The 24,774-nt window shown below is 47.6% G+C and overlaps 1 protein-coding gene and 1 pseudogene across 3 annotated transcripts in view; both read right to left on the bottom strand.

The window, feature by feature from the left end:
* Window positions 1–24,774, bottom strand: part of AATF (apoptosis antagonizing transcription factor) — a 133,970-nt gene that overhangs the window by 14,201 nt on the left and 94,995 nt on the right. The window contains exon 12 of one of the 3 annotated variants that reach the window (XM_045773642.2): window positions 19,085–19,431. The exons of the other annotated variants lie outside the window; for them this stretch is intronic. Within the exon in view, the coding sequence (XP_045629598.1) occupies window positions 19,368–19,431 (64 nt within the window). The 3' untranslated portion in view covers window positions 19,085–19,367. Of the gene's footprint in view, window positions 1–19,084; window positions 19,432–24,774 lie in introns of those variants that run through there. 3 annotated transcript variants of the gene reach the window in all.
* Window positions 5,577–9,397, bottom strand: LOC148107981 (cytochrome c oxidase subunit 6C pseudogene; annotated as a pseudogene).

Here is a 24,774-nt window from a genome sequence, read left to right as displayed (position 1 = left end):
GGCAGGAATTGTGTTCTCTCTCTCTCTCTCTCACACACACACACACACACACACAGTGTTGAGTAAATGGAAAGAATCCTTTCACAATGCACCTGTGTAGCAAATCACCACAGTATACACTTCAAACATCTTACAATTATGTATGTCAATTACGCCTCAATAAAGCCAAAATAAAAAAAAAAAATGATACCAGGAGTGAGGAGCTGTAACAAACCTAAACACGTAGAAGTGGCTTTGGAAGAGTTTGGAGGTTTGGAGAAAAAGCCTACATTGCCATGGACAGACCTTACATGTGATTTGGGTGAGGGCTCAGAAGAGGAAGAGAGCTGTAGAGAAAGCCTCCGTCTTCTTGGAGAATCATAAGTGACGGCCAACTGAATGCGGATAGAAATATGGTCATTCTGACGGTGCTTCCAACAGAAATGAGGAATGTGTTATGGGAAATTCGAGGAAAGGTGATCCTTGTTAAAAAGTGGCAAAGAACTTGGCTGAATTGCGTTCATGTCGCAGTATTTTGTGGGAGGTAGAACTTGGGAGCAATAAAGCTGTTTCTAAGCAAAGTACTGAAGGTGCAGCTTGGCTTCTCCTGAATTTTTATAGTAAAATGTGAGAAGAGAAAAAGGACTTGAAAGGGAGAATTGTGAAAAGGGAAGCAGAAATGTAAAGTTTGAAAAATGCTCCATATCCCTATTGCAAAAAATGAGGAAGGATGTTCTGAAGAAAACGCAAGGGTAGGGCCAGGGACCCTTTGATACGGAAATTAGCGTAAGTATAATGCGCGGACTTCAGGGGAAGGAGACTGGAAGCAAAGGAGGAAGATTGTTGGACTTAGACTTTACAGGAGGGGATCCTAGAACTACTCAGCTTCTAACACGCTCTTTTCTGTAAGACAAGGGAGAAGATTGGGGCGCCTGGCCGAGTTGGTAGAGCATGTGACTCTAGATCTAGGGGTCATGAGTTTGAGCCCCACGCCGGGCATACAGCCTACTGGGGAAAAAAAAAGAAAGACAAGGGAAGAAGGACCCCAAAGGCAATTCAGAGATCATGAGAGCTGCCTCAGTTGCAAAAGGCTGGGGGCTGGGGGGCCCACATTGCCTGGGTTTTAATAGGCCAGATAATGAGCCCCACCCAAAGCACCAGACGCTTGCCCAGCAGAGCCGTGGGGGTGGGTCCCCTCCTGAAGACTCCACGGTAGTGCTGCTGACACTTTATTCTAGCCCAGGAGAGCTGCTGTGTGGACTGTGTCCAGCAAAGCCACAGGGGCAGGTAGACCCCAGGGGGTCCAGTGTGTCTGAAAGACAAGACCCCCACTCAGTGTACCTGGCAGGTGGCAGAACATCAAGTTGAAGACGGTTCTCAGCCTTAAGATTTAATGTTTGCCTTTTGGGCTTTGGATTAGCTTGGGACCGGTCACCCCTTCTTTCTCTAGTTCTTTTGGAATGGTAATGTCTGTCCTGTGCCTTCCCCCCACTGTGTTTCGGAAGTACCTAATCTGTTTGATTTCACGGTTCGTGGCTGGAGGGGAATTTACCTCAGGAGGAATCATACCTTGAGTCTCACACATATCTGACTTGGATGCTGTTTAGATGAGACTTTGACTCTTAGACTTTTAAGTTGATGCTGGAATGAGTTAAGGCTTTTGGGGCTGTTGGCATGGAAAGGCTAGTGTACATGTGATGAGGACGTGAATGGTAAGCGCTGGAGACAGAATGCTATGGTCTAAATGTTTCTCCTCCCCCCATTTATGTTGCAATCCCAACCCCCACAGGTGATGGTAGTAGTAGCTGGGGCCTTTGAGAGGTACTTAAGTCATGAGAACAGAGTCCTCATGAATAGGCTCAGTGCCTTATAAAAGAGAATCCAGAGAGACCCCTTCTGCCATGTGAGGATATAACAAGAAGTCTATGACCTAGAAGAAAGCCCTCATCCAAACACGTGGTACCCTCGTCTTGGACTTCCAGCTCCCAGAACTGTTAGAAATAAATTTCTGTTGGGGCGCCTAGGTGGCTCAGTCAGTTGAGCAACTGACTCTTGATTTCGGCTCAGGTCATCTCAGGGTCGTGGGATCAAGCCCTGCTCTGGGATCCATGCTCAGTGGGGAGTCTGCCATTCCCTCTGCTCCTCCCCCTGCTCGCTCTCTCTCTCTCTCAAATAAGTAAAACCTTTAAAATAAAAATAGAATTGCTGTTGCTTAGAAGCTATCCAGTTGGTGGTACTTTGTTACCGCAGCCAATGGACTAAGACAGAAAAGGCTGACCTCTAAGTCGGGGTGTGCTTACAGTGGGGCCTTGAGCAGCTCAAGGGCCTTCTGGAGTCTTAGTTTCCCTAGAGTGTATAAGGAGAGGCTGAATGAGAAATTCCCTAAGATCCCTTCCATATCTAGAAGGATTCTAATCTGGGATCATGGATGAAGCTAAAGTCTGGGTAAAAACATTCCATATCCAGTGATGTTGTCAGTAACAGGATTAATCTCAGTGGGAAACAACAGACCAGCAGTCTAGCCAAAATTTTAACAGCCATGAGAAATAAGACACTCTTATATAAGGGGACTTATAAGTTCTCCAGGAAGGAAAGACCAGAGAGGGTCCCATCCATCCACACACAGCTAACTGGTTGTGAACTTACACACATGTGTAGAGGAGATGCAAGAGGGCCCATCAGAAAGCAAAAGCCAGAACAGATTAAAAAACTGCCTAAATTTTTAATGTGTTCCTCAACACACACACACACACACACACACACACACACACACACACAATTAACAGAAAGTGGAAGCCTTAGTGGCACAAGGTCTTTGAGTGCAACATCTGCTCAAACTTTTGACTGACCATTAGGTGACTGGCTGACCATCAGTCACAAGGGTGATACCTATGAAGTTAGGCTTAAACATAAGAATGAGTGGGGCGCCTGGCCGGCTCAGTCAGAAGAGCATGTAACTCTAGATCTCAGGGTGGTGAGGTAGAGCCCCACATTAGGTATAAAAATAACTTTAAAATAAATTTTAAAAAATAAAAAGAATTTTAAAAAGATTTTATTTGAGAGAGAGACAAAGCACAAGCAGGGGGAGGGACAGAGAGAGAAGGATAAGCAGACTCCCCACTAAACAGGGAGCCCAATGTGGGGCTTGATCCCAGGACCCTGAGATCATGACCTGAGCTAAAGTCAGATGCTTAACTGACTGAGTCACCCAGGTGCCCCAAAACAAGAATTTTTATTTTTTAAATTTTTTACAAAGATTTTATTTATTTATTTATTTGTTTGTTTGTTTGTTTATTTGAGAGAGAGAGCACACACAAATAGGCAAAGTGGCAGGCAGAGGGAAAGGGAGGAGGCTCCCCCCTGAGCAGAGAGCCCAATGTGGGGCTTGATCCCAGGACCCTAGGATTATGACATGAGCTGAAAGCAGATGCTTAACTGACTGAGCCACCCAGGTGCCCCAAAGCAAGAATTTTTAAAAAGAAAACCTGAGCAGAGACGTTAGCTTCTGCATACCATGGGGGAAACAGAATCCACAGATTTAGTCAAGTTATTAAACAAAACAAAAGCAAAAAAAAAAAAAAACACAAAAAACCACCTTTGGGGAGAAAAGTCAGAATCCATAGTTGCTATATTATAAAAATGTGCAATTTTCAACAAAAAAATTGAGACAATCAAAGAAACAGGAGAGCAAAACCCATCCCCAGCTCAGAAGAAATAAAAAACAGACAATAGAAACTGTTTCATTGTAGGTGCAGATGTTGAACTCAGCAGATAAAGGCTTCAAATCATCTATTACAGAAATTTGTGAAGTAAATTTTGAATAAAATTCTGATACGTGCTATAATAGAGATAAGCCTTGAAGACATTTATGCTAAATGACACATTACTCCAGACACAAAATAGGAAATATTGTATGATTCCCCTTATATGAGGTATCTAGAATTGTCAAATTCACAGAGACAAAGTAGCATAGTGCTTACCAGAGGCTGAAGGGAGGAGGAAATGGGGACTTATCGTTTTATGCATGCAGGGTTTCAGTTTGGGATAATGAAAGAGTTCTGGAGATGGATAGTGGGGATGGTTGCATAACAGTGTGAATATACTTAATGCCATTGAACTGTACACTTAAAAACTGTTAAAACAGTAAAGTTTGTTATGTATATTTACAATTTTTTAAAAGATTTTATATTATTTGAGATAGAGCGAGAGTGAGAGAGAGAGCACAAGCAGGGGGAGCAGCAGGTAGAGGGAGAAGCAGGCTCTCCACTGAGCAGGGAGCCAGATGCAGGGCTCGATCCCAGGACTCCAGGATCATGACCTGAGCCAAAGGCAGATGCTTAACCAACTGAGCCACTCAGGCGCCCCTATTTACCACAATTTTTAAAAATCTGGAGTTGAAAAGTACAATAACAAATGAAAAATTAACTAGTGGAACTTAATAGTAGATTCAAGAAGGCAGAAGAAAAAAATCTGTAAACTTGTAGAGCAATAGAAATCATCCAACGTGAAGAACAGAGCCTAAGAGACCACGGTAACATCAGGTATGCCAATTTACGTGTGGTGAGAATGCCAGAAGCAGAGAGGGGAAAAAAAGGGGCAGAAAAAAAATATTTGAAGATATAATGACTAAAACTTCCCAAATATGATGGACAACAATCTGTAGATCCAAGAAGCTCAATAAATCCCAAGAAGGATAAATACAAAGAGAGCTATACCTAGATACATTACAGCCAACCTGCTGAAATACAAAGAGAAAATCTTGAAAGGAGCTAGGAGAACTCATCGCATATAGAGGAACAACAAAACAAAAACCAAATGACAAATAACAGCAATGGAAACCAGAAGGCAGTGGATTGATATATTCAAAGTGCTACAAGGAGAAAAAAAAAAAAACCCAAACCCAAACCTGTCAAACAAGGATCCTATAACCAGCAAAACTATCTTTTTTTTTTTTTAAGATTTTATTTACTTATTTAACAGAGAGATACAGCAAGAGAAGGAACACAAGCAAGGGGAGTGTGAGAGGGAGAAGCAGGCTTCCCGCCGAGAAGGGAGCCCGATGTGGGGCTCGATCTCAGGACCCTGGGATCATGACCTGAGCCAAGGCAGATGCTTAATGGCTGAGCCACCCATGCACCCCTAGCAAAACTATCCTTAAAACAAAGATGAGGGGTGCTTGGCTGCCTCAGGGTTGTGAGTTCGAGACCCATTTTGGTGTAGAGATCGCTTAAAAAAAATAATAAAATCCTTTTTTTTTTTTTTTTAAGTAGGCTTCACACTAGGTGTAGAGCCCAACATGGGGCCTGAACTCACGACCTTAGATAAAGACCTGACCTGAGATCAAGAGTCAGATGCTTAACTGACTGAGCCACCCAGGCGCCCCAAAAATAAAATCTTAACAAAAAAACCAAAGGTGACATAAAGACATTCCCAGGAAAAAGACCTTAAGAATTTATTGCTAGAAGACCTGCCTTACAAGAAATACTAAAGGCAATCATTCAAGCTATAAAGAAATGATTCCAGACAGTAATTTGAATCTGCACAAAGAAATAAACAGACATTTGAAAAGGTAAATATATAGATAAGATTGCATAAAACATATTCCATGTTAACTATGCTTCGATTTTTTTCAATTTATTTATCAAGAGAAACTGTTCCATAACCCAATATTCATGTTTCATAGTTCAGGAACACAGGTCAGTGACAAACTTCAATGGAACTCAACCCAAAGAAATGCTTTACATTCCAAAATCACTTTGCACTCTGAAAGATACCAGCCTTCTTCATCTCCTCAACATCTTTCATGGAATCGTAATTTCTGTAGAAATCTGCATACGCCTTCTTTCTTGGCTCAGCCACAGCAAACTTATAGAAAGCTGTGACCCCCAGAGATACAGCAAACATTCCAACAATATGAAATCACAGATCCTTGGCCAGAAGGCCTCACATCTGAGGTCTCATCAAAGCACTGGAAGTCATGACAGTTATTGTCCTCAACACCAACCTCAAACCCAACGGCCTTCCTAACTGATACAGAAGTGGATGGCCTAACTACACTTCAATTTAAAAAAAAAGAAAAACGTAGCTGAATAAGAAAAAAAATAAAAAGATTGCAAAAGCAATAATTATATCTTTGTATTTGGGGGTTTATAGCATATATAAATGTAAAAAATATTACAACTACACAGAGTAAGGGGAAGAAAAATTGATCTTTGTTAATCTCAAATATCCCTGGTGGTATAGTCATTAGGAGTCAGTGCTCTCAAATAACCTGTAATGTAATCCCTAGAACCACCAAGAAAATGACTTAAAAATATGTAGTAAACGCAAATCACATATCTAATAAAGAGTTAATATGCAGAATGTATAAAGAACTTCTACAATTCAACAACAAAAACCCAAATAACCTGATTTTAAAATGGGTATATGACTTGAATAGATACTTCTCTGAAGATTATAGATGAAGGGCCAACAAGAATATGAAAAGATGGGACGCCTGGGTGGCTCAGTCGTTAAGCGTCTGCCTTTGGCTCAGGGAGTGATCCCGGTGTTGTGGGATCGAGCCCCACATCAGGCTCCTCCGCTGGGAGCCTGCTTCTTCCTCTCCCACTCCCCCTGCTTGTGTTCCCTCTCTCGCTGGCTGTCTCTCTCTCTGTCAAATAAATAAATAAAATCTTAAAAAAAAAAAAAGAATATGAAAAGATGCTCAACATCACCAATGATTAGAGAAATGCGAGGTGAACCACAATGAGATACAGACAGTAATGTTGTAATACACTTGTGATGAGCATTTTGTAATGTATATAATTGAATCACTGTTTATAGACCTGAAACTAATTTAATATATGTCCACTATACTTCAATTTAATTTTTTAAAAAAATTTAAAAGCCATGGAAATGTGCTGGTCAAACCAGGAGGGTTGATCATCCTAGCAAGAGAACAATGCCTAGAGGCCAGAGGCCTGGGCACGATGAACATTACGGAGAGTGAACTTAGAGGAGAAATCAGGAGACACACTATGAGGCCATGGTAAATATTTATACATTTGAATAAAGAACCATGATTATTTATCTTAAAAATTGAAAGAAGTAAATAAAAGAAGAAATAGAGAAGTCAATAGTAACAGGTCTGGATCAATAACTTAAACTTCCATCCTAAGAAACTGGAAAAAACAAAACAAAACAAAACAAAACAAAAAAAACCTAAACCCAAAGCAAGCAGACTGGAGTAAAAAAGAAAGATGAGAGTGGTAACTAATGAAACAGAAAACAAAAAGCAATAAATAAAAATTAATAAAGCCAAAAGTCAGTTATTTGAAATGATCAACAAAAATTGACAAACAAGAAGAGAGAAGACACCAATTTCCAAAATCAGGAATGAAAGAGATCTTGCTAGTGACCCTTCTGAAATTAAAAGAATTATAAAGGAATATTATAAACAAATTCCTAGAAAGACACCATTTATAAAAACTGACTTGAGAAGAAACAGAAAATCTGAATAGACCTATAACAAGTGAAGAAATCAAGTTAATAATAAAAAATCTTCCCACAAAGAAAAGCCCAGTCCTGGAAGGCTTCATTGATGAATTTTCTTATCAAATTTCTAAAAGAAGAAATACCAATCTTCCACAAACTCTTTCAGAAGACGGAAAACATTTTCCAATTCATTCTCTGAGGTCAGTATTATCCTGATACCAAAGCAAAGACATCACAAGAAAGGAAAACCGCAGACCAATATCCCTCATGAACATGGATGCAAAAATTCTTAGCAAATATTAGCAAACCAAATCCAGCAACATATTAGAAAAAATTATACATCACAGCAGCCAGGTGGGATTTGTCCCAGGAGTGCCAAGTTAGTTACATCCAAATCAATTAATGTAATACACCAGACTAATAAAGGACAAAAACCACATGATCACCTCATTAGATGCAGAAAAAAACTTTGGTAAAATTCAACACCCATTCTAAATAAAAATTCTCAACAAACAATGAAAAGAAAGGAATTTCCTCAACCTGATAAAGGGCATCTATAAAAAAAAACAAACTAACATCATACCTGATGGTGAAAGATTGAATACTTTTCCCTCCTAAAATCAGGAACAAGGCAAGAATATTGACTCTTGCCATTCTACTCAGTGTCATATTGGGAGTTCTAGCCAGTGCAATAGTTGCTAAATAAATATTATAGGCTTGTAGATTGGAAAGAAAGGATTAAAATTATCTTAATTTACAGAGGGCATGATCCTATGGGAGGAGGTTTTTAAAAACTAGAATAAAAATATTCAGTAAAGTCACAGATCAATATACAAAAAAAAAAAAAAAAATCAACTGTCTTTCTGTATACTAGCAAGGAGCGGCCCAAAAATAAAACTATAGAAATATGCATTGACAATATCAATAATGGTAGAATAGTAATGAAGAAATTTAACAAAAGAAGTGCAGTATTTGTACACTGAAAATTATAAAACACCATGGAGAGAAATTGAACATAAATAAAGAGACATTCCATGTTCATGGATTGGAAGACTCAATGTTGTTAAGATCCCAATTCTCCCTAACTTGATCTATGGAGTAAATGTAATCCCTATCAAAATCCCATTAAGCATTTTTATAGAAATTAACAAATTTATACTGAAATTTATATGGAATTGTAAAGAACCGAGAATAGCCAAAACAATTTTGATAAAAATTTGGCAGACTTAACCTATCCATTTTCAAAACTCTCGCCAGTATAAAAACTGGCAAACAATGGAACAAAATTAAGAGTCTTGAAATACATCTTCACATTTATGGTCAATTGATTTTTGACAAAAAAATGAAGGCAATTCAATGGGGGGAGAAATAGTCTTTTCAACCAAGGGTACTGGAACAACTGGATATGCATATGCAAAATTATATTTTTAGACCCTCACACCATAGGCAAAAACTAACTCAAGATGGATTATAGACCTAAATGTAAGCTCTAAAACTTACATTTCTTCTTCTGGAAGAAAACAGAGGAGAAAATCTTTGTGACCTTGGGTTGGACAAAGATTTCTTAGATATGACCTCAAAAACACAACCTATAAGAGAAAAAAAATTGATAAATTACACCATCAAAATTAAAAACATTTGTGAGTCAAAAGACAGCACTAAGAAAATAAAAAGGCTAGCAAAACTAGTCTGGGAGAAAATGTTTTGCAAGTCTTATCTGAGAAAAGATTTGTATTTAGAATATATAAAGAACTCATAATATAGTAAGACAAGCAACTCGATTAAAAATGAGCAAAGAGGGGCACCTGGGTGGCTCAGTTGGCTAAGCATCTGACTCTTGATTTTATTTAGCTCAGGTCATGGTCTCAGGGTTGCGAGTTGGAGCCCAGCATCATTCTCCGCACTCAGTGCGGAGTCAGCTTGCTCCTCTCCCTTCCCCCCCCCACTTCTCCTCCCATCCCCCTCACATTCTCTAAAATAAATACATCTTTTAAAAAAATAAAAATGAGCAAAAGACTTGAATAGACATTTCACCAAGGAAGGTAGATATGTGGATGACTAATAAACACATGATAGCCGTTCCGCATCGTCAGTCACTAGGCAAATACAAATTAAAGCCGCAAGAGTCCATTGTTTACGAGAATGGCTAGAATCCTGAGACAATAAGAAGTATTAGCAGGAATGTGGAGCGCCTGGAACATCACACGTTGCTGGTGGGAACGCAGTGTGGTGCCGCTTCGGAAGACAGTTTGGCCATTTCTTAAGAAAGTAAACATGAACTTACCGTATGACCTAGCAACTCCGTGCCTGGTATCCACCCAAGAGAAACGAAAAACACGTCCCACAAACAGTTGTGTTGGTTTGTGTCAGCTTTACACATGCCAGCGGAGACCTGGAAATAACCCAGGTGTTCGTAAGCGGGTGAACAGACAAACCAAACGTGGTGGGGACGGCGGCGGTCCCGAGAAAGAACCCAGCGCCGTGGCATGCGACGTGGCCGAAGCTTGTGCTGAGTGAGAGAGGCCAGACACAGGGTAGGATTCTGCTTCTAGGAAACACGCAGAAAGACAGCTCCACGGCCACAGAAAGCACGTCAGCCACCGTGCGGAACGGCAAACCAGCATTGAGGTGTGTGTTGGGTTGATGAAAATGTTCTAGGAGTGTGTGGATGGTAGCACAAATTTACTTAAAAAAATCACAGAATTGTGATTCTAGCCGGCGAACTTCATGGTATGTGAATCACACTTCAGTACGTAAAGTGTGCGAGTCCATAACCCGAGAAGGGTAGGCGTACGCGAACCTCACCACCAGCAGCCAAAAGCCTGCCTCCTGCCTTTGCACCCCCCTCCCACACCCACGGTTCTCCCCGCGGAGATGCTCCGCGACCCCAGGGTAGTGTTCACAGTTAGCGCGTGGCACTGCTTGGAAGAGGACCGTCTTCCTGCCTGTCCTCCCGCAGGACCAGCTCCTCCTTCGGATCTGGTGACCAGAGAAGCAAGACCACCTGTGCCCGAAGCGCCTGCCCAGGCCCCCGGCAGCTCCTGCATTCGAATCGTGAAGTCCAAACTTCTACTGGGCGGCTAAGCACGAAACAGACCCTGGCACCTTTCTAAGTTAATTGAGTTACAACACGATCCTTTTAGGATCGAAGTCATTAAAACAGCTGCTTCTATGACCCATCTTATTTATTATTACCTTTCCTCAAAATCTATTCTGGCCTGCCACCCTCTGGTCTAGCCCAAGCACACCCTACACGCTGTGCCCGAGAAAGCAAACTTGACCGTGGCGATACCTGGCATCCACCCACACATGTCCCAGTAACGGGGCAGAGGACTCCGTGTTCTGGGGTCCTGCACGTTTCTGTGGCCTCCAGTCCCCGCAGAGCCCTCTCTGCTCATCAGCCTGACAAGCCACAGCCCCACTCCAGGCCCAGACTGGAGGGATTTACTCAGCAGGCCCGGGAGCAATACTACGGCATGGATGCTCCCTCCGGTTCAGAGGCTGGTGAGCGGTGGGGAGACTCCGAAGAAGCAAGATCGAGCTTGGCCAGTGAGGAGCCCCCCGCCCCCCCGCCCCCCCGCCAGCAGCGTGGGAACCGGGAACCGCACGCTGAGCTGAACCCTTGTCACAAGGGCACAGGCTCCCACACGCAGCAGCTGGGCCCATCGTGGGGGGAGCACTGGGCCAGTGCCACCCGGGTGGGGACCCCGGTCACCAGCCCCTGGAGCGGTACCGCCCTGGGGGGGAAGGCGCCTTCCTGACCACGCAGGCTCTGGGCTCTGCCTCGGGCTCCGGCCCATTGCCCTGTTCGCTGCAGGCACTACCTCCACGACTTTCTTCACTATTCAAAAGTCACACACCCAAACCGCTGCTAGGCACACACAGAAACGCAATTAGGGGAGGTGGAAAGTACTCAACTCCAGCAACGCGTCTAAAACGCTACCCTAAAATATCTGCATGTTAAACTGCCAAGGACGGTTCAGCTTTCAAAGGGAGAAGATCAAAGTGCTGCCATCTTTTAATTTAATCCTTTCGTTGCATCAATGGTCTTACGAGGGATGAGAGAGATCAAAATAAAAATGGAAACAAACTATATCTTTGTGGCTGTTGTGTTTTAGTCTTTTTTTCTCAATTTGGGCCACAAAATAGGTCAGCTCCATTACTGATCAGCCTTCCCACAAATATTTAAAACAAATTGAATTGCACACCCAATACCCATCACAATTACACCAGGCACAATAACTAAATTAGCAATTCAACAAAATAATTGGAAATGCGATTCTCTCTATTCCACCAGTCTCCCTCGAGGGTTTAGCCGATCTATGGGGGAAAACTCAGCTTTCCTAATTCTGCAGCTAATTAGAGACACACTTGTAAATGAAGTTGTTTGTCTTAAAGTTGAAATTCTCATCTGGGGGGTGGGGGAGAGGGAAGGAGAGAGGAGAAAGTCCTTCCGCTCCCGAGCAAGTGTATAAACAGGTAGAGAGAGCGCACGCCTGGGTTCTAATTAGCAGCCATATCTGCAATTAATAAAACATCACTATTTTCCATGACTTCTTTGGAAAGGAATAACTTCAGAAGAGCCAGTCTGGCTGAAGAGAGGCTCGGACGTGCGACGGCCCTAGGGCCCTGTCGTGACCGGCTGTGGGCTGCTGTTTGCGGGAGCGGCAGACCCACCAGGACGACAATTGGGCCTCTCCCAACAGGAAGCAAAGGGGAGGCTCCCGGGCCAAACAGACTGTCCCCTCCGGAGGAGGGCAGCCAGGGCGCCCCAGGAGCCCGTTGGCGTGGGCCCCCGCCAGCCAGAGGTGGCAGTCTCCCCTGGCCCACCCGCTCAGGCCACTCTTGGAGAAGCAATCCTGAGGTTTCAATTAGGCTGTCCTTGGCCTCTTTTTGCTCCTTCAGGAAGGAAAATCTCCATTTAATTATATAACGGAGAACAAGGGCTTCCTTTTGTTCCTCTTACCCTCCTTCAGGAAGAACAGGATGTGACTCTAAAATGCACCCCTTCCACAGGGCTCCAAAGGCTTGAGTCACCCGTCACGGGAGGAGAGGGGGCGCTCAGTCCCCAGGCGGCAGCCGGAGCCCCTCTCCCACCCGCGGTACTACGCACACCTGGGCCGCGCAACCCCGCCGGGAACAAAGGCCTGACCTTACCAGCAAGGTCAGCACATGAAACGGTGGCCCCGGGGCCTGGAGAGCCGAGGTCCTCTGAGAACATCACAGCACCTGGGTGGGGGGCGAGGCCGGACGAGGAGCCTGCTAAAACGCTGATAAGTGAATTCAAAAGCACCTGCTCCTTGCGGCTTATCTCCTCAAACAATGTGAACTCGGGAGTTATCACATTTGAAGGGCTCCGTGTTAGCCTTACATTTAGCTCTCAAAACCAAGTGCAGTGCGCGACAACTTTAAAGGACGCAAGAGTCAAGCCGCAGAGTAAGTTGAAGGCAGCGGGGAGTCTCGAGGATCCTTCAGGAGGAGGTGTGGGGCCGGGCTAGCCTCCCAGGCGCCTCCCCCACCACCCCGGGTACCCAGGCAGGAAGCCCCTGCCTCCCCACCCTGACTTTGTACCCCAGGTCACAGCCCAGCCACCCCAAAGTCTCAAGCAGGCCCTTCTGCTCACATACCTGGCGTGTGAAGACACTGCACCCCTCTGTCCTGGGACGGCTGGTAGTGCTTGCTGCCCCCTCTGTTGATCTACGACTCCGTGTTCCATGTTCGCTGTGACTTGCGAACAGTTGGGAAATACTTGTCCAGACCTGAGCCATCCGGTAGAGTAAGCCATTGGCCACACTGCAAACGCCCAAAACCACATGTGGCTAGTGACGAGTGTATGCAGTAGCACAGAGTGACGGGATTATACCCCATCATCCCAGAAAGTTCTGTTGGACGACACTGGTCTAGATGTTCGGGACACAGCTAGGCCTAGAAGCTTCTCCTGGGCTCCGCAGAACTCCTCACGGGAGAGCGGAAGGGACACTGGGAGCTCAAAGCTGCCCAGGCTGTGGAGGGGCAGAAATCACAGAGCCGCGGGCTCATTGCTTTGGGCTCCGTTATCAGCCGCACCTGCCTGGCAACGCACCTGGCCCCTGGCTGTCCGCCGCGGGACGCTAGCAACGCACCTGGCCCCTGGCTGTCCGCCGCGGGACCCCGGGCCGGACCGCAGAGCCCCAGGGCAGTGCCGTCCCGCCAGGCCGAGCTCTCACCCGGGGGAACCAGAACCGTGGGAAGTGGCGCCAAGCCTGGAAGGGGGCTCAGAGCCCGGCCTCCCAGGACTGCCCGCCGGGATTAACAGAGGCAGTTCCAGAGGATGTAGCAGCTTTGATCAGACCCAAGTGGGAGCACGCAGAACTCTCCAGTGCAGGGGAATAGACATGCACCCAGAGACTGGGTCAGCTGCCCCCACGGCCCTTCCCTAAGCCTCCACGGCCTGGCTCACGGCGGGAGGTCGACAACATATGTGTAAATGGGCGTGAACAACATCCTTGAGCCTTCGCTAAACCAAGTCTTCGGAGCTGCCTTTACTTGCACACAGCGGCCTAGAAGTGTTAACTGAGCCTCACCTTACTAAGTAGGAGCCTGAGGCCCAGAGGTTAACCGACTTCCTCAAGGTCAAACCCTAGCAGGTTTCATTTCTAGTTCAGGATTCTTCCCGCTCCACCTTTTGTTCCTATCCGTGCTTTGCTCGGAAGGCCGCACACACCCATTCCTGGACTAGGCTGTGCCCCCGAGTCCCTGCAGGCGCCCGTAACCCCAGCCCTAGATGAACCCAGCAGTCCCTGCGGTGGGGAAGGGCAGGCCCGGAGGAGGGGGCAGCCCTAGCCCGTGTTGGGAGGCTGCCACCCAGAGTGGCCCCAGCTCATTTCCTCTCCAGTCACAGACAGGAAGGTGGGGGGGGGGGAAGGGGGGCGGTGGGACCTTTATGTTACTGTCACCGTGCCTGTTGGGGACCTTACATTCTTCTACCCTATCAGTGATGCGGGATTGGTGGTGGTTGGGTGGTGGTGGTGGTGGTTTTTACACTCTTTTAAATTTTCTTTCCCGAGAATTCAGTGTCCTTGACCTCGACAAATGAACTGAGAACCCGGAACCAGGGGAAATAAAAGCAGCAGCCTTCTCAGGAATATAGACGCCGCTGCGGCAGCGGCCCGGAGGCAGACCCCGGCGCGGGCGGGAGGCAGAGCCGAGGCACGGCGGGGCTCGGCCAGCACGGCTGCGCACGACCCGGACCCACCGGGGCAGCAGGGCGGCCTGCACCCGCGGCTTGGGAGGGGATTAGTGAACCAACTTGCCAAACTGCTGGCAATTATTTTGGAGACGTTAGGAAGAAGGAGAAAGTCAAGAAAGATGGAAAGGAAATGAGGTACATGAGCTTTAAAAAATGACGAAGGCAAGTGTGATGTAATTCCTCGCACAAGTGCCCCACCACCCATGCACACGCCTAAATTTAAGAAGTGAAAACACAGGGGCGCCTGGGTGGCACAGCGGTTAAGCGTCTGCCTTCGGCTCAGGGTGTGATCCCGGCGTTATGGGATCGAGCCCCACATCAGGCTCCTCTGCTATGAGCCTGCTTCTTCCTCTCCCACTCCCCCTGCTTGTGTTCCCTCTCTCGCTGGCTGTCTCTGTCTCTGTCGAATAAATAAATAAAATCTTTAAAAAAAAAAAAAAAGTGAAAACACAGACTCAGATGTAGAAAACAAGGTTCCTCTGCTTGGGCTGAGGCTCGCTGCTTGGATCTGTCTTTATTAAGCACGGGGACGCGGGGACGCAGGGCCGCAGAGGCGGGGCGGCGTGCAGCCCCCCCGTGACACCCCTGCGCTGGGGCACCCGTGGCCGCGGGCCTCCTGACCTTTACCTTGGCTTGTCTGCGAAGTTTTGCTGAGACAGGTGGCTGCCTCATTCGTGAGTCTGGCCCGGGGAGACTTGTATCTTGGCATCACCACATCCCACGGTCACAGTGTCTGCTATGTCCCTGGGGAGCGGTTCCAAGGTTGATGACGAATGTCGCATTTGGATTCATTCTGTGCCTCGAACTCAGCTCCCTCCAGAGGAAACGTGAAGAGGTGAAGAGGCGGCGATCTTGGAGAGCTCGTAGCAAAGTACAGGGGGACCGGGAAAGCCAACCTCTAAAATGAAACGGTGTTTCTTAGCTGGAGACACAGAGCGCGGTGCTGGACTGCTCGGGGCGGGCTTGCCCCACTGCTCTTGCCCCAGTGCTCTGCTGGTTCTCAGGGTTTCCGAATGATGCTCCTGGATGGCGACCCCTGGAGAGAACGGCGACCCGCCAAGGACCACACAGAGCAGCGGGGAGGAGCGCACAGCCATGCGAGGCGAGGGAAACCCACCTGCGGGATCCCCAGGATGAAGACCCCGAAAGCAGCACGAGCCTGAAAGCTGGAGGGGAGAGTGGAGAGCAAATTATACCCGACCTAGCAGCCAGAAAAAAGATATGGGGGCCAAGGAGGGAGATGATGGTGTCGCTTTCTATTTCTCCGCCATCCTTCATGGGAGCATCTCCAAACACATTATAGGCGGCAGCTCTTTAATCCTCCCAGAGGAGGATGCTGATTTGCAGGGTTCCCTGGGGGGCAAGAAATAAACCCCAGGATCAGGCTCCTGGGCCAGTCTCCTCTCTGCCTCTCCACACCCTTTGCTGCAGAGCGGCGGCCGAGGGCGAGTGAGCAGTGAACAGGGCGCTAAAATCAGCCTCCATAATACGAACCAAGAGCCTTCCAAATAGTTTGACTTTCTTTCCCTTGGTTCACTTTACTCCTAAAAATATATGCCAAAAAAAAAAATTTTTTTTTTAAGATTTTATTTATTTGAGTGGGAGACCGAGAGCATGCACGCAAGTGGGGGAGGGGCAGAGGGAGAGGGAGCAGCAGACTCCCCGATGAGCAGGGAGTCCAATGCTGGGCTCAATCCCAGGACCCTGAGATCATGACCTGAGCCGAAGGCAGACGCTTAACCTACTGAGCCACCCAGGTGCCCCTAAAAAAAAATTATTTCAAAAGACAATAAACGAGTTTCATGTACAAATATTGGACAGTAACATTATTCGTAATGGCAAATAATTGTTAACAATTAAATGTTTAACTGCAGGGCTAAGTGCTGAAGATACAGGCCCCAAGTGGAATTATTAATTAGCAATTAAATGACTTAAAAGGTACCTGTAAAAACACGGAAATAATCCCTTACTGTACCTCTTTTTTTAAGATTTTATTTTTTTCAAGATTTATTTATTTTAGAGAGCGAGAGAACGCAAGTGGGAGGAGGGCAGAGGGAGAGGGAGAATCTCAAGCAGACCCCCTGCTAAGCTCGGAGCCTGACATGGGGCTGGATCCCAGGGCCCTGAGATCATGACCTGAGCCGAAATCCAGAATCAGACGCTTAACCAACTGAGCCACCCAGGTGCCCTTAAAGATTTTAAGTAATCTCTACACCCAACATGGGGCTCACACTTGCAATCCTGAGACAGAGAGCAGCATGCCCCTCTTTTACTGTACTATTAATATTCGAATGCAGGACACTATGTATGCGCCAGTGGTTCCCAGTGGGGATGTATGTGTTATGTGGAGGGGGAGGTGTGGCCGCACGCATATTTTGTTTTTTTTTAAAAGAGTGAGTAGAAAATGTCAAACAGGCTGAAGTAAACACCAAGTCTTCCCCCCGGCAGCTGCCCTGGGGAGAACAGACGGGGAGAACAGACAGGCCACGCCACGTCGAGGCGCCCGTACAGGAAGGACAGCTCTGGAGTCCTGAACTGTGGATAACGGGAGGTGGCTGTTTCTGGGGGAGGTAGGAGTTCGGCCGAGACTTAAGTCTTATTGTCCCTTCTACTTTTCTGTCATTAGTTGTTAGTGTACAATAATCTAAGGCAAGAAAGCAGCCCCGAGGGGAGGGGCCCACCACCTTCTCCCAGCCCCGTCCGGGGTGCAATCGGAGGAGCCCCGCTGGGAGCAGCTCACCGCCTCGCCTCGCCGTCCCGGTGAGCTCTCCAAGGTCTGTGGCTTATGGGTGTCGTGCGTGTAGTCAGCTGGGCAAAAAGAAAATAAGCAAACTCCACACAAAGGGAGGAATGCTTCAGTCAACACTGAAAAAGGGCCCTGGATTGAAACTCATGATAACAGTTCTCACCTCATTTGAAAATCAGCATTAGCTACCAAAATGTAAAGTATTAGTTTTATTAAAATGCAAATCAATCAACTAATCTGTCTTTCTAATAACAGTTGAATTGCAGTATCCGTGTCAATTAAAATAGTTTCCAATTTATTCTTGGCTGGAAGGAGGGTGGTCTTCTGAATTTTAAAATGCAAGCTTCTCTTTACTGAAAATTCTGTCCTTTCTCATCTCTCCTGATTTTAATTCATTTTAATTAAACACGTCGGACTCCAAATATCTTCAAGTACCTGTTTAAATCTTTTTCTTCATCAGGTCAAGGGTGACCGTGACAAAGATTCGATCTCTTTAGGAAACGGAGGTCAGCGTCAGGCTCACCGGAAGTTCAGTACTAGGAGGTTACTTATTGCTGTTCTAATGTGCGTGATTCGGACTCCTCAGGCTAGGTGGACAGGATTGGAAGTTCTCTATTTTAAAAAGTGATAATTTTGAAGGGAGTAAATGTGAGGTAACTCTATTCCTGTTGATTGATCTTTTGGGTAACTGGAGACACACTGAAAATTAAACATTTCCCTGACAGTCAAGCCCAAGAGGGAACTACTGAGACAAGAGAAACAAATCACCACGTACCAAGGTCCAATTAATGTGAGATGGAACCCCCCTCCCCCGTCTGCCCCATCCCGAGCTCAGCAGCCACTCTGATGTTCACCCTACACTGGGAAGCAGATTACACACACGACTCACTTCATCTGGAGCCCAGCCTCCAGGCACGATGCGCGGTCCCCAGACACCGAGGCCGTGCGATATGTGGGATTCCCGGGCACCGAAATCTGTCACTTGGTTCTGACTTTTTGGAACAGTATCGGAACCTGACGTTAACAACAGTGGCTAGTTACGCACTGCAACTGAATGCACGCTTCTTCTCGAATTCCGCAGCTCTACGTAAAGATGTGGCCAAAGGAGCTGGGGGTGGTCAGTCGTGAGCGCTGGGACGCACACATTACTTATGCAAGATAATCTTCATTGCATATTGACCACAGCAGGCCAATAAATCCCCCTTATGGGGATTTAATTTCCAGCTTTTGACCTTTGGATGAAAAACAAGTGAATCATTTCCTCTTGCTAGATTTACACCAGAGCTCATCTCAATAAAGTGATTTAAGAATGGTCAGAATGGAAAAGGACTCTGGAAGAATCTATAGGGGGAAAAAGAGGAAAGGAGAAAGAAGTCAGGGATCTGTATTTGCCACAAACAGGCAAATGCCTCCCAGTTACAAAGTCTCCCGGGCACAGTTGATAGGTTTCCGGGGACCCCCTCCTCCTCGGAGCCACGATCCATCACCAAACGTGATGCACCCATAAGCAGCATCCTGGCTTCTGTGAACTTTATATCGTGGGAGGAGGCCATGTGACTAGAAAGAAGTGAAAACCCTTCCCACGAACCTGTCCCCCGACCAGAGCTCTAAAGCCGACTTACTCCGTGCTGCTTAAGACACCACGCGCACGGCAGTGGCCATAACAACATGGTTTATTTGTGACGGGGAACGAGCGTGGGGTGTGGGTCCCCGGCAGACTGAAGTGTGGGGGGCAGGCATGCTTAACTCCAGGCTTCCTGGGACTTACTAGGCACATGCTCTGAACCCCGCACCTTCCCAGGACTTCCCAACTAGCCCAAAGCCTTGGACCGATGGCTTCCTGCATCTGGGGCTGGCCAAGGCGGTATGTCCCCATGTCCACATGTCCGTGTGTCCGGAGGCCCCGCCTCGGGCCTGCAGCAAGAGCGGCGGGTGTGGTCAGTCCCTCTGGCCTTCGTCAGGAGGGCGGAGCTGCCCAAAAAGAGATCGATACAACTCGGTCCTGGAAGACGAACAAAACAAATTGGTAAACACACTGGTTCCGTTTTCAAGGTTCAACAAGAACCGAGAAGCTGGGAAATGCCCCCACTGGTTTCTTCAACGGCCAACACAGTCGTGTAATTAAAAATGCATCCCAGAGCCCTTACTCACAAATACAAAGGAAGGAAGAACCTAGAAGCAGCCAATCAAATAGTAAAATATGTCAATAGTCCGGTGTGGCTGGATACCTGTCTCCAGGGAATGAGTTTTCTATAAGTTTGCCCTTTACAGACAGGCTCTTCAAGTAAGAAAACAAGATTGAATATTTTAATAGGATGTATGAGACCGCCACACGACGAGGAGGATTCAATCAGACATGGGATGTAGGGGGATATGATTTAGTTTTCATACATTTTCTTAGACTTGGCAGTCCTTGAAAAACAATGAAAATGACCTGGCAACAAGATTCCAATTACTATCACATGTGCAGCCGTTTGGTGGTAGAACCAAGGTTCTTCCCCACTCCCGTGGCCCCTTTTATCTATTTTCAATCTAATAAATAATTCGATCGGCTAATTTATTTCTAGAGCTGGGCTTCGAAATTTAGAAAAGGATAGTATGCCAGGGTCTTGGGTCCCTGAAAATAAAGTATCCCTTCCAACCTCTGTTTCTGCCGTCAAATGCGACACACACCACCGCCAGGCCAAAGTCCTCTGTCAAGGCCCGGAAATCTGAAAAGGGGTGAGGTAGGACTCTCTCCTGCCCTCGTCACTGGAGCTCCCGAACACGTTCCCTGTGCACAGGGCACAGGTTCTCCCTGCGGAGATGTGAGGCGGGTGCTGAGCCACGGAGGAAACACGGCCGGCAGAGGCGGGGGCCCCGCAGCTGCTTCTGCGTGAAGGTCGGGCCACTAACGCTCACGGAGGGAGGCCGGGCGCCCACAGTCACGTGCCAGCCAGGGAACGACCCCACAAGAAAGCTGTGTCTGCTCTGTTTTACACCTTCAAGATCTAACCCTTAAAGATAGCCTGCCATCCTGGCTAAGAAAATGGCTTTTAAAAGTGTCCTCGTTACCTGAGAGCCAACTTCCACAAATCTGACTTTCCAAACAGCACAAAACACCAAAGCACACCCTTCAAACAGCTATTTCGGTGTAACAAGACTTCAACACAAAAGCGTACGAGTCTGTGTCCGAAGTCATTCTGCTCTGGTGGTGGCCAGGAACAGCGTACTATCATTAGAAAGTCCGGCAATAAAGGTAGCCTATGAAAACTTCTAAAAAAGGGAAAATCCTCAAGAAGAAGCCGCAGTGGCCCGGAATGCAGCCTGACCCTATCGTGCTGGGGAGCAGAGGGCAGGCAGAGGGGCGCAGGCGAGGAAACGGGGGTCTCTAGTACTACGCGGGGATTGTGCCTAAGAACAGGCCAGCAGCCGCACTGAACTACCGACCAGCTCCGAGGCCTGGAGACAGGGGCCGCAGCCTCACCCGCAGCTCCGCTCCCTCCGTCCTTCCTCTGCCGGGCACCTGCCCGCCCGCCCCGGCCAGCCCACGGGCACAGGCTGCGTGGAGGGCGCTGCTGACCGCACGCAAACGGGAGGCACGAAGCCCCACTTGCAGAGGCGGTGGCTTCCAGATCACCAGCTCCATCACCCGGAGGACAGCGGCCGGAGCAGGCCTCCCAGGATCTCGCGGTGGCCTATTTGCCCACAAGTACAAGTCTCTCTGGTCACTTCCCCGCACAAAACGACACGGCACGGAGGGGATGGCGACCAGGACAAAAGGACAGTATGGCTTTAAGGCTGCGCGGGCCGACGAGAGGACCTGCTCGGCTGCCCGGACCCCGTCATTACGGCGAGTGCCTCCGCTCGGCGCGGCGACATCGGGAGCCCGCCCACGCCGGTGACCGGCCGCAGCGGGGTTCGCGTGTCGGGAGCACGAGTGAAATGCTGAAACCCGTGTTTTGATAGAACATCATTTCACACGCAGGTGGACAAAGCTGACAAACATATGCAGCTGTTCGTGGCAAAGCAACTTGGAAGGCAGAGGGGTCTGGGGTCTTACAACAGTTTGAGAGAGAGAGACACACACACACGAAGAGCAAGGGATGGTTCCGATCTAAAACCTCCGATGTCACTGCAGCCCCGGGCCCTCCTCAGTGACCGGCTCTACCGTCACAGCATCTCAACCCCCCTGCCCCCCCCATTCCAGTCTCACCGTCGCTGACCAAAAACAGGGCGACGGCCTGGAACGGACTTTCCCGTTCCCCCCTCTGCTGTTTCTCAGCCCCAGCGGGGCACCACCAGGACGAAGCCCCCCGGCGCCAACGGCTCTGCTCAGTGCGGCCCCAGCGCGCCGTTCCCCGCAGAGGCTCCTTGCGGTGGCCCACGCGGCGGGCGGGGGGCCAAGGCGGCCCCGCGGTGTGGGGGCCGGGCCGGAGTCTGCCTGCCCACCTCCTGCAACAGTTCTACAAAATCACGTAGCCCCCTCACAAACAGGAATTTTTCTCACTAAATTTAATAGTCACAAAGGACATAATTACCAGGATCTTGTGAATACTAACTTTTGGAATAAAACTTGTACATTTCTTCTGTAAAGCACCCAATGGAATGTACGTGCCATACTGACTTGATACCCATCATCATTCATTTAAATAACACATAAACATACTCTTTACCTTGGAAATTTTATAGCTTTCTCTCCTTTTTAAACTTGTATTTCCATTTGATTTTTCCCTACAGATTTTTGTCCTAATTCTTTTATGCTTGAAAGTCTTTTATTGATCACCCGATTATACTTCTTGGCCACAAAAAATAAGTATGTAAATTGAAACACTTTTTGAAATTTCAGCGGTTGAAATGAAAATATTTTCATCTCTTGACACCATAAGGCTCTAAGTAATTAAAAAAGTACTTCTGGATTGTGGTATTATTACACAATTATTATTATTAGAATACAATCGACATATACAATAGTAAAATAAACCGTATTATAATTTTGGTGAAAATTTAATACACGTAACTGTGTAAAACGTTACTGGAACCGCATGTCTTCATGCTACGGACGAGGCCTGTCGCGTACCCGTGGTGAGCAGTATTTATCGCCAGAATGAAAGAGTGCTCAGCATCCAGGCCATTCCTGTCTGTCGGATTTTGCAAACACAAGTGCAGAGACACCTCGTCATGTGAACAAGCAGACGGGGACAGGGGAGTTTTGTTACAGCAATGTCCCCCAATCCTTTTGATTCCTTCTGAATTACATACCCCCCAAAACCGCACAGTGATTTACCACCAAAAACTGATTTTAATGATGTGCCAGCTGACAGCTCAATTAGGTTGTCCTGCAGCTCTGTAGGAAATAGAGCCCTGGACCCCTCCGAGCCACAGGGCCTTGTTCCCCAGTGCTGGGGCCCTCCATTCCCAATCCCCGCATCCGTGCCGTGAGGCCCGCTCCTGCTCAGCGCCCAGGAGCGGGAACCCTCCACGTCAGAGAGAGGAGGGGCTCGGTGGGCTGCGCAGCAGGTGGGGGGACAACTGTGACAGGCGAGACCAGAGGCCCTGGCCCAGGTGCATTCTCCAGCTGCCCCACTCGGGGAAAGAACACACATCTGGAAATCTATTCTCCAAAAATGTGTATGTCCTTTCCCCTTGGGGAGTCTCTGCACACCCCAGCGTGAAGACTCAGGGCCGGGGAGCACTGCGTCTCCCCCACATGCACACACGCACACGACGTGGCGCCAGTGCTGAGGGGAAGGCAAAGGCATCTTCAAAAAAAAGGAACCTGTCCATATCCCTTTCCCCATCCCAAGGAAAACAAAACTAAAAATAAAACTGGGTAATAAAAAGGCACCATGGGACAGGGGGTCAGACTGCCTTCTGCCGCACAGAACATTTTCCCCTGCAGCATCTTTCCGAACCGGGATTTAGCCATGCAGAGAAGCTCAACTATCAATCCTTCAGGTTAACCTTGTCTCCGTCTGATTCTCTAGGGTAAGTGTATAGTTTAATACTTGAGGTCCCCTTAAGGCTATGCATAATGAACTTGGTTAAAAAAAAAAAAAAACATAATTCCTGCTCCCTATCACTTCAAGAATCAAGATTTGAATCACTGAGCTGAAACACGTTCCCCCCTGTTACCCTTCCCCCACCCTCCCGGCCTCAATGGCCAGTGGGAATGTCCACTGTGGAAAATGTATTAATGTTCGTATCATGCAGGAGAATAACCTACAGAGTAATTAACAAGACTTGGACCTAAGGTAGAAGGTCGATAGCAGGGGCCCTTCCTTGAATTAAAATTTAACTTACCCTTTATTGCAACCTACAAAAGCAAGTAATGAGCACTAACATTTTTATTTCTTTTAAACTGTCATTTAGGCTGTAGAGGGGATAATTACCTATCTCTAGTGTAGTAAGGTTTTATAACCCTTAGTGAGGCATTTTCTAATTTAATATTTTTACTATATTATCATAAAACCTGTTTCTGGAAAAAAAATGATCATGGATTAGCAGCCATTTTCCATAAAGACAGAATGTGTGTGTGTGTGTGTGTGTGTGTGTGTGTGTGTGTGTGTTAGGATTCGGCTTATTTATGACATGATTCTTCTGGAGAGACTCAAAGTACCGCAGTCGAGGGATCTGTGGGGTACAATCACTTGGGCGGTGGGCGAGGTCTGAAGCAGCCCGCCATGAGGCGGGAGCAGGAGGCGTGTGTAAGAAGACTGGGGTGCACCTGCGTATTTGCACCCCAATGTGTTCCTTTCGGTTCTCCACGTGCACTTCCCACTGACCGCAACATAAACCCGTGTCTTTCACGGTGTTGCTGGGGCAGTCGGTACAAAGGGGCCCATCACACCATACAGGACGTGTGTGGGGCTTTCAGTTCACTAGGTCAGCGGCCTGCAGCGTCGGGGTCCAGGAGGAACCGCACTGGCCGTGCTCCCGAGCACCGCCCTCCTCCTACTTTGTCTCGGACGCCCCAAAGCTTCAGGGACATCCCTGAGCTCTACACACATGTCCCTGCGGCCAGGGGCGGTCACAGAGTGGGAAGCAAGCAGCACAGCCGCTGCTCCCTGGAGAACCCGGCATGGCCCCCCAAGCACACGGCCTTCTCCGAGCAAGTGTTCGGCACAGTTCTGAGCCAGTCCCCCAAATGTGCCAGCGGAGACAGTACTGTGCTTTCCTGATTAAAATTATACACATAATTTGCCCTTGATTAATTCGAAATTGTTCATTTGTTGCTTCATGGTGTGTGGGGGGGCTCTTCCCAAAGACACCTGACACAACCCCGAGCACGCCGTGGCCCTTCCTTCCTTGCACCGACTCCCTCTCCCTGAGCACCCCGCGCACCCCGCGGCCCCCACACAAGCAC

The sequence above is a fragment of the Ursus americanus genome, chromosome 23 (assembly GCF_024610735.1).
Source record: "Ursus americanus isolate L20-20 chromosome 23, mUrsAme1.1.p, whole genome shotgun sequence".
Taxonomy (NCBI): Eukaryota; Metazoa; Chordata; class Mammalia; order Carnivora; family Ursidae; genus Ursus; species Ursus americanus.
Note: the sequence above shows the minus strand (reverse complement) of the source record. Positions and strands in the feature narration are given on the sequence as shown.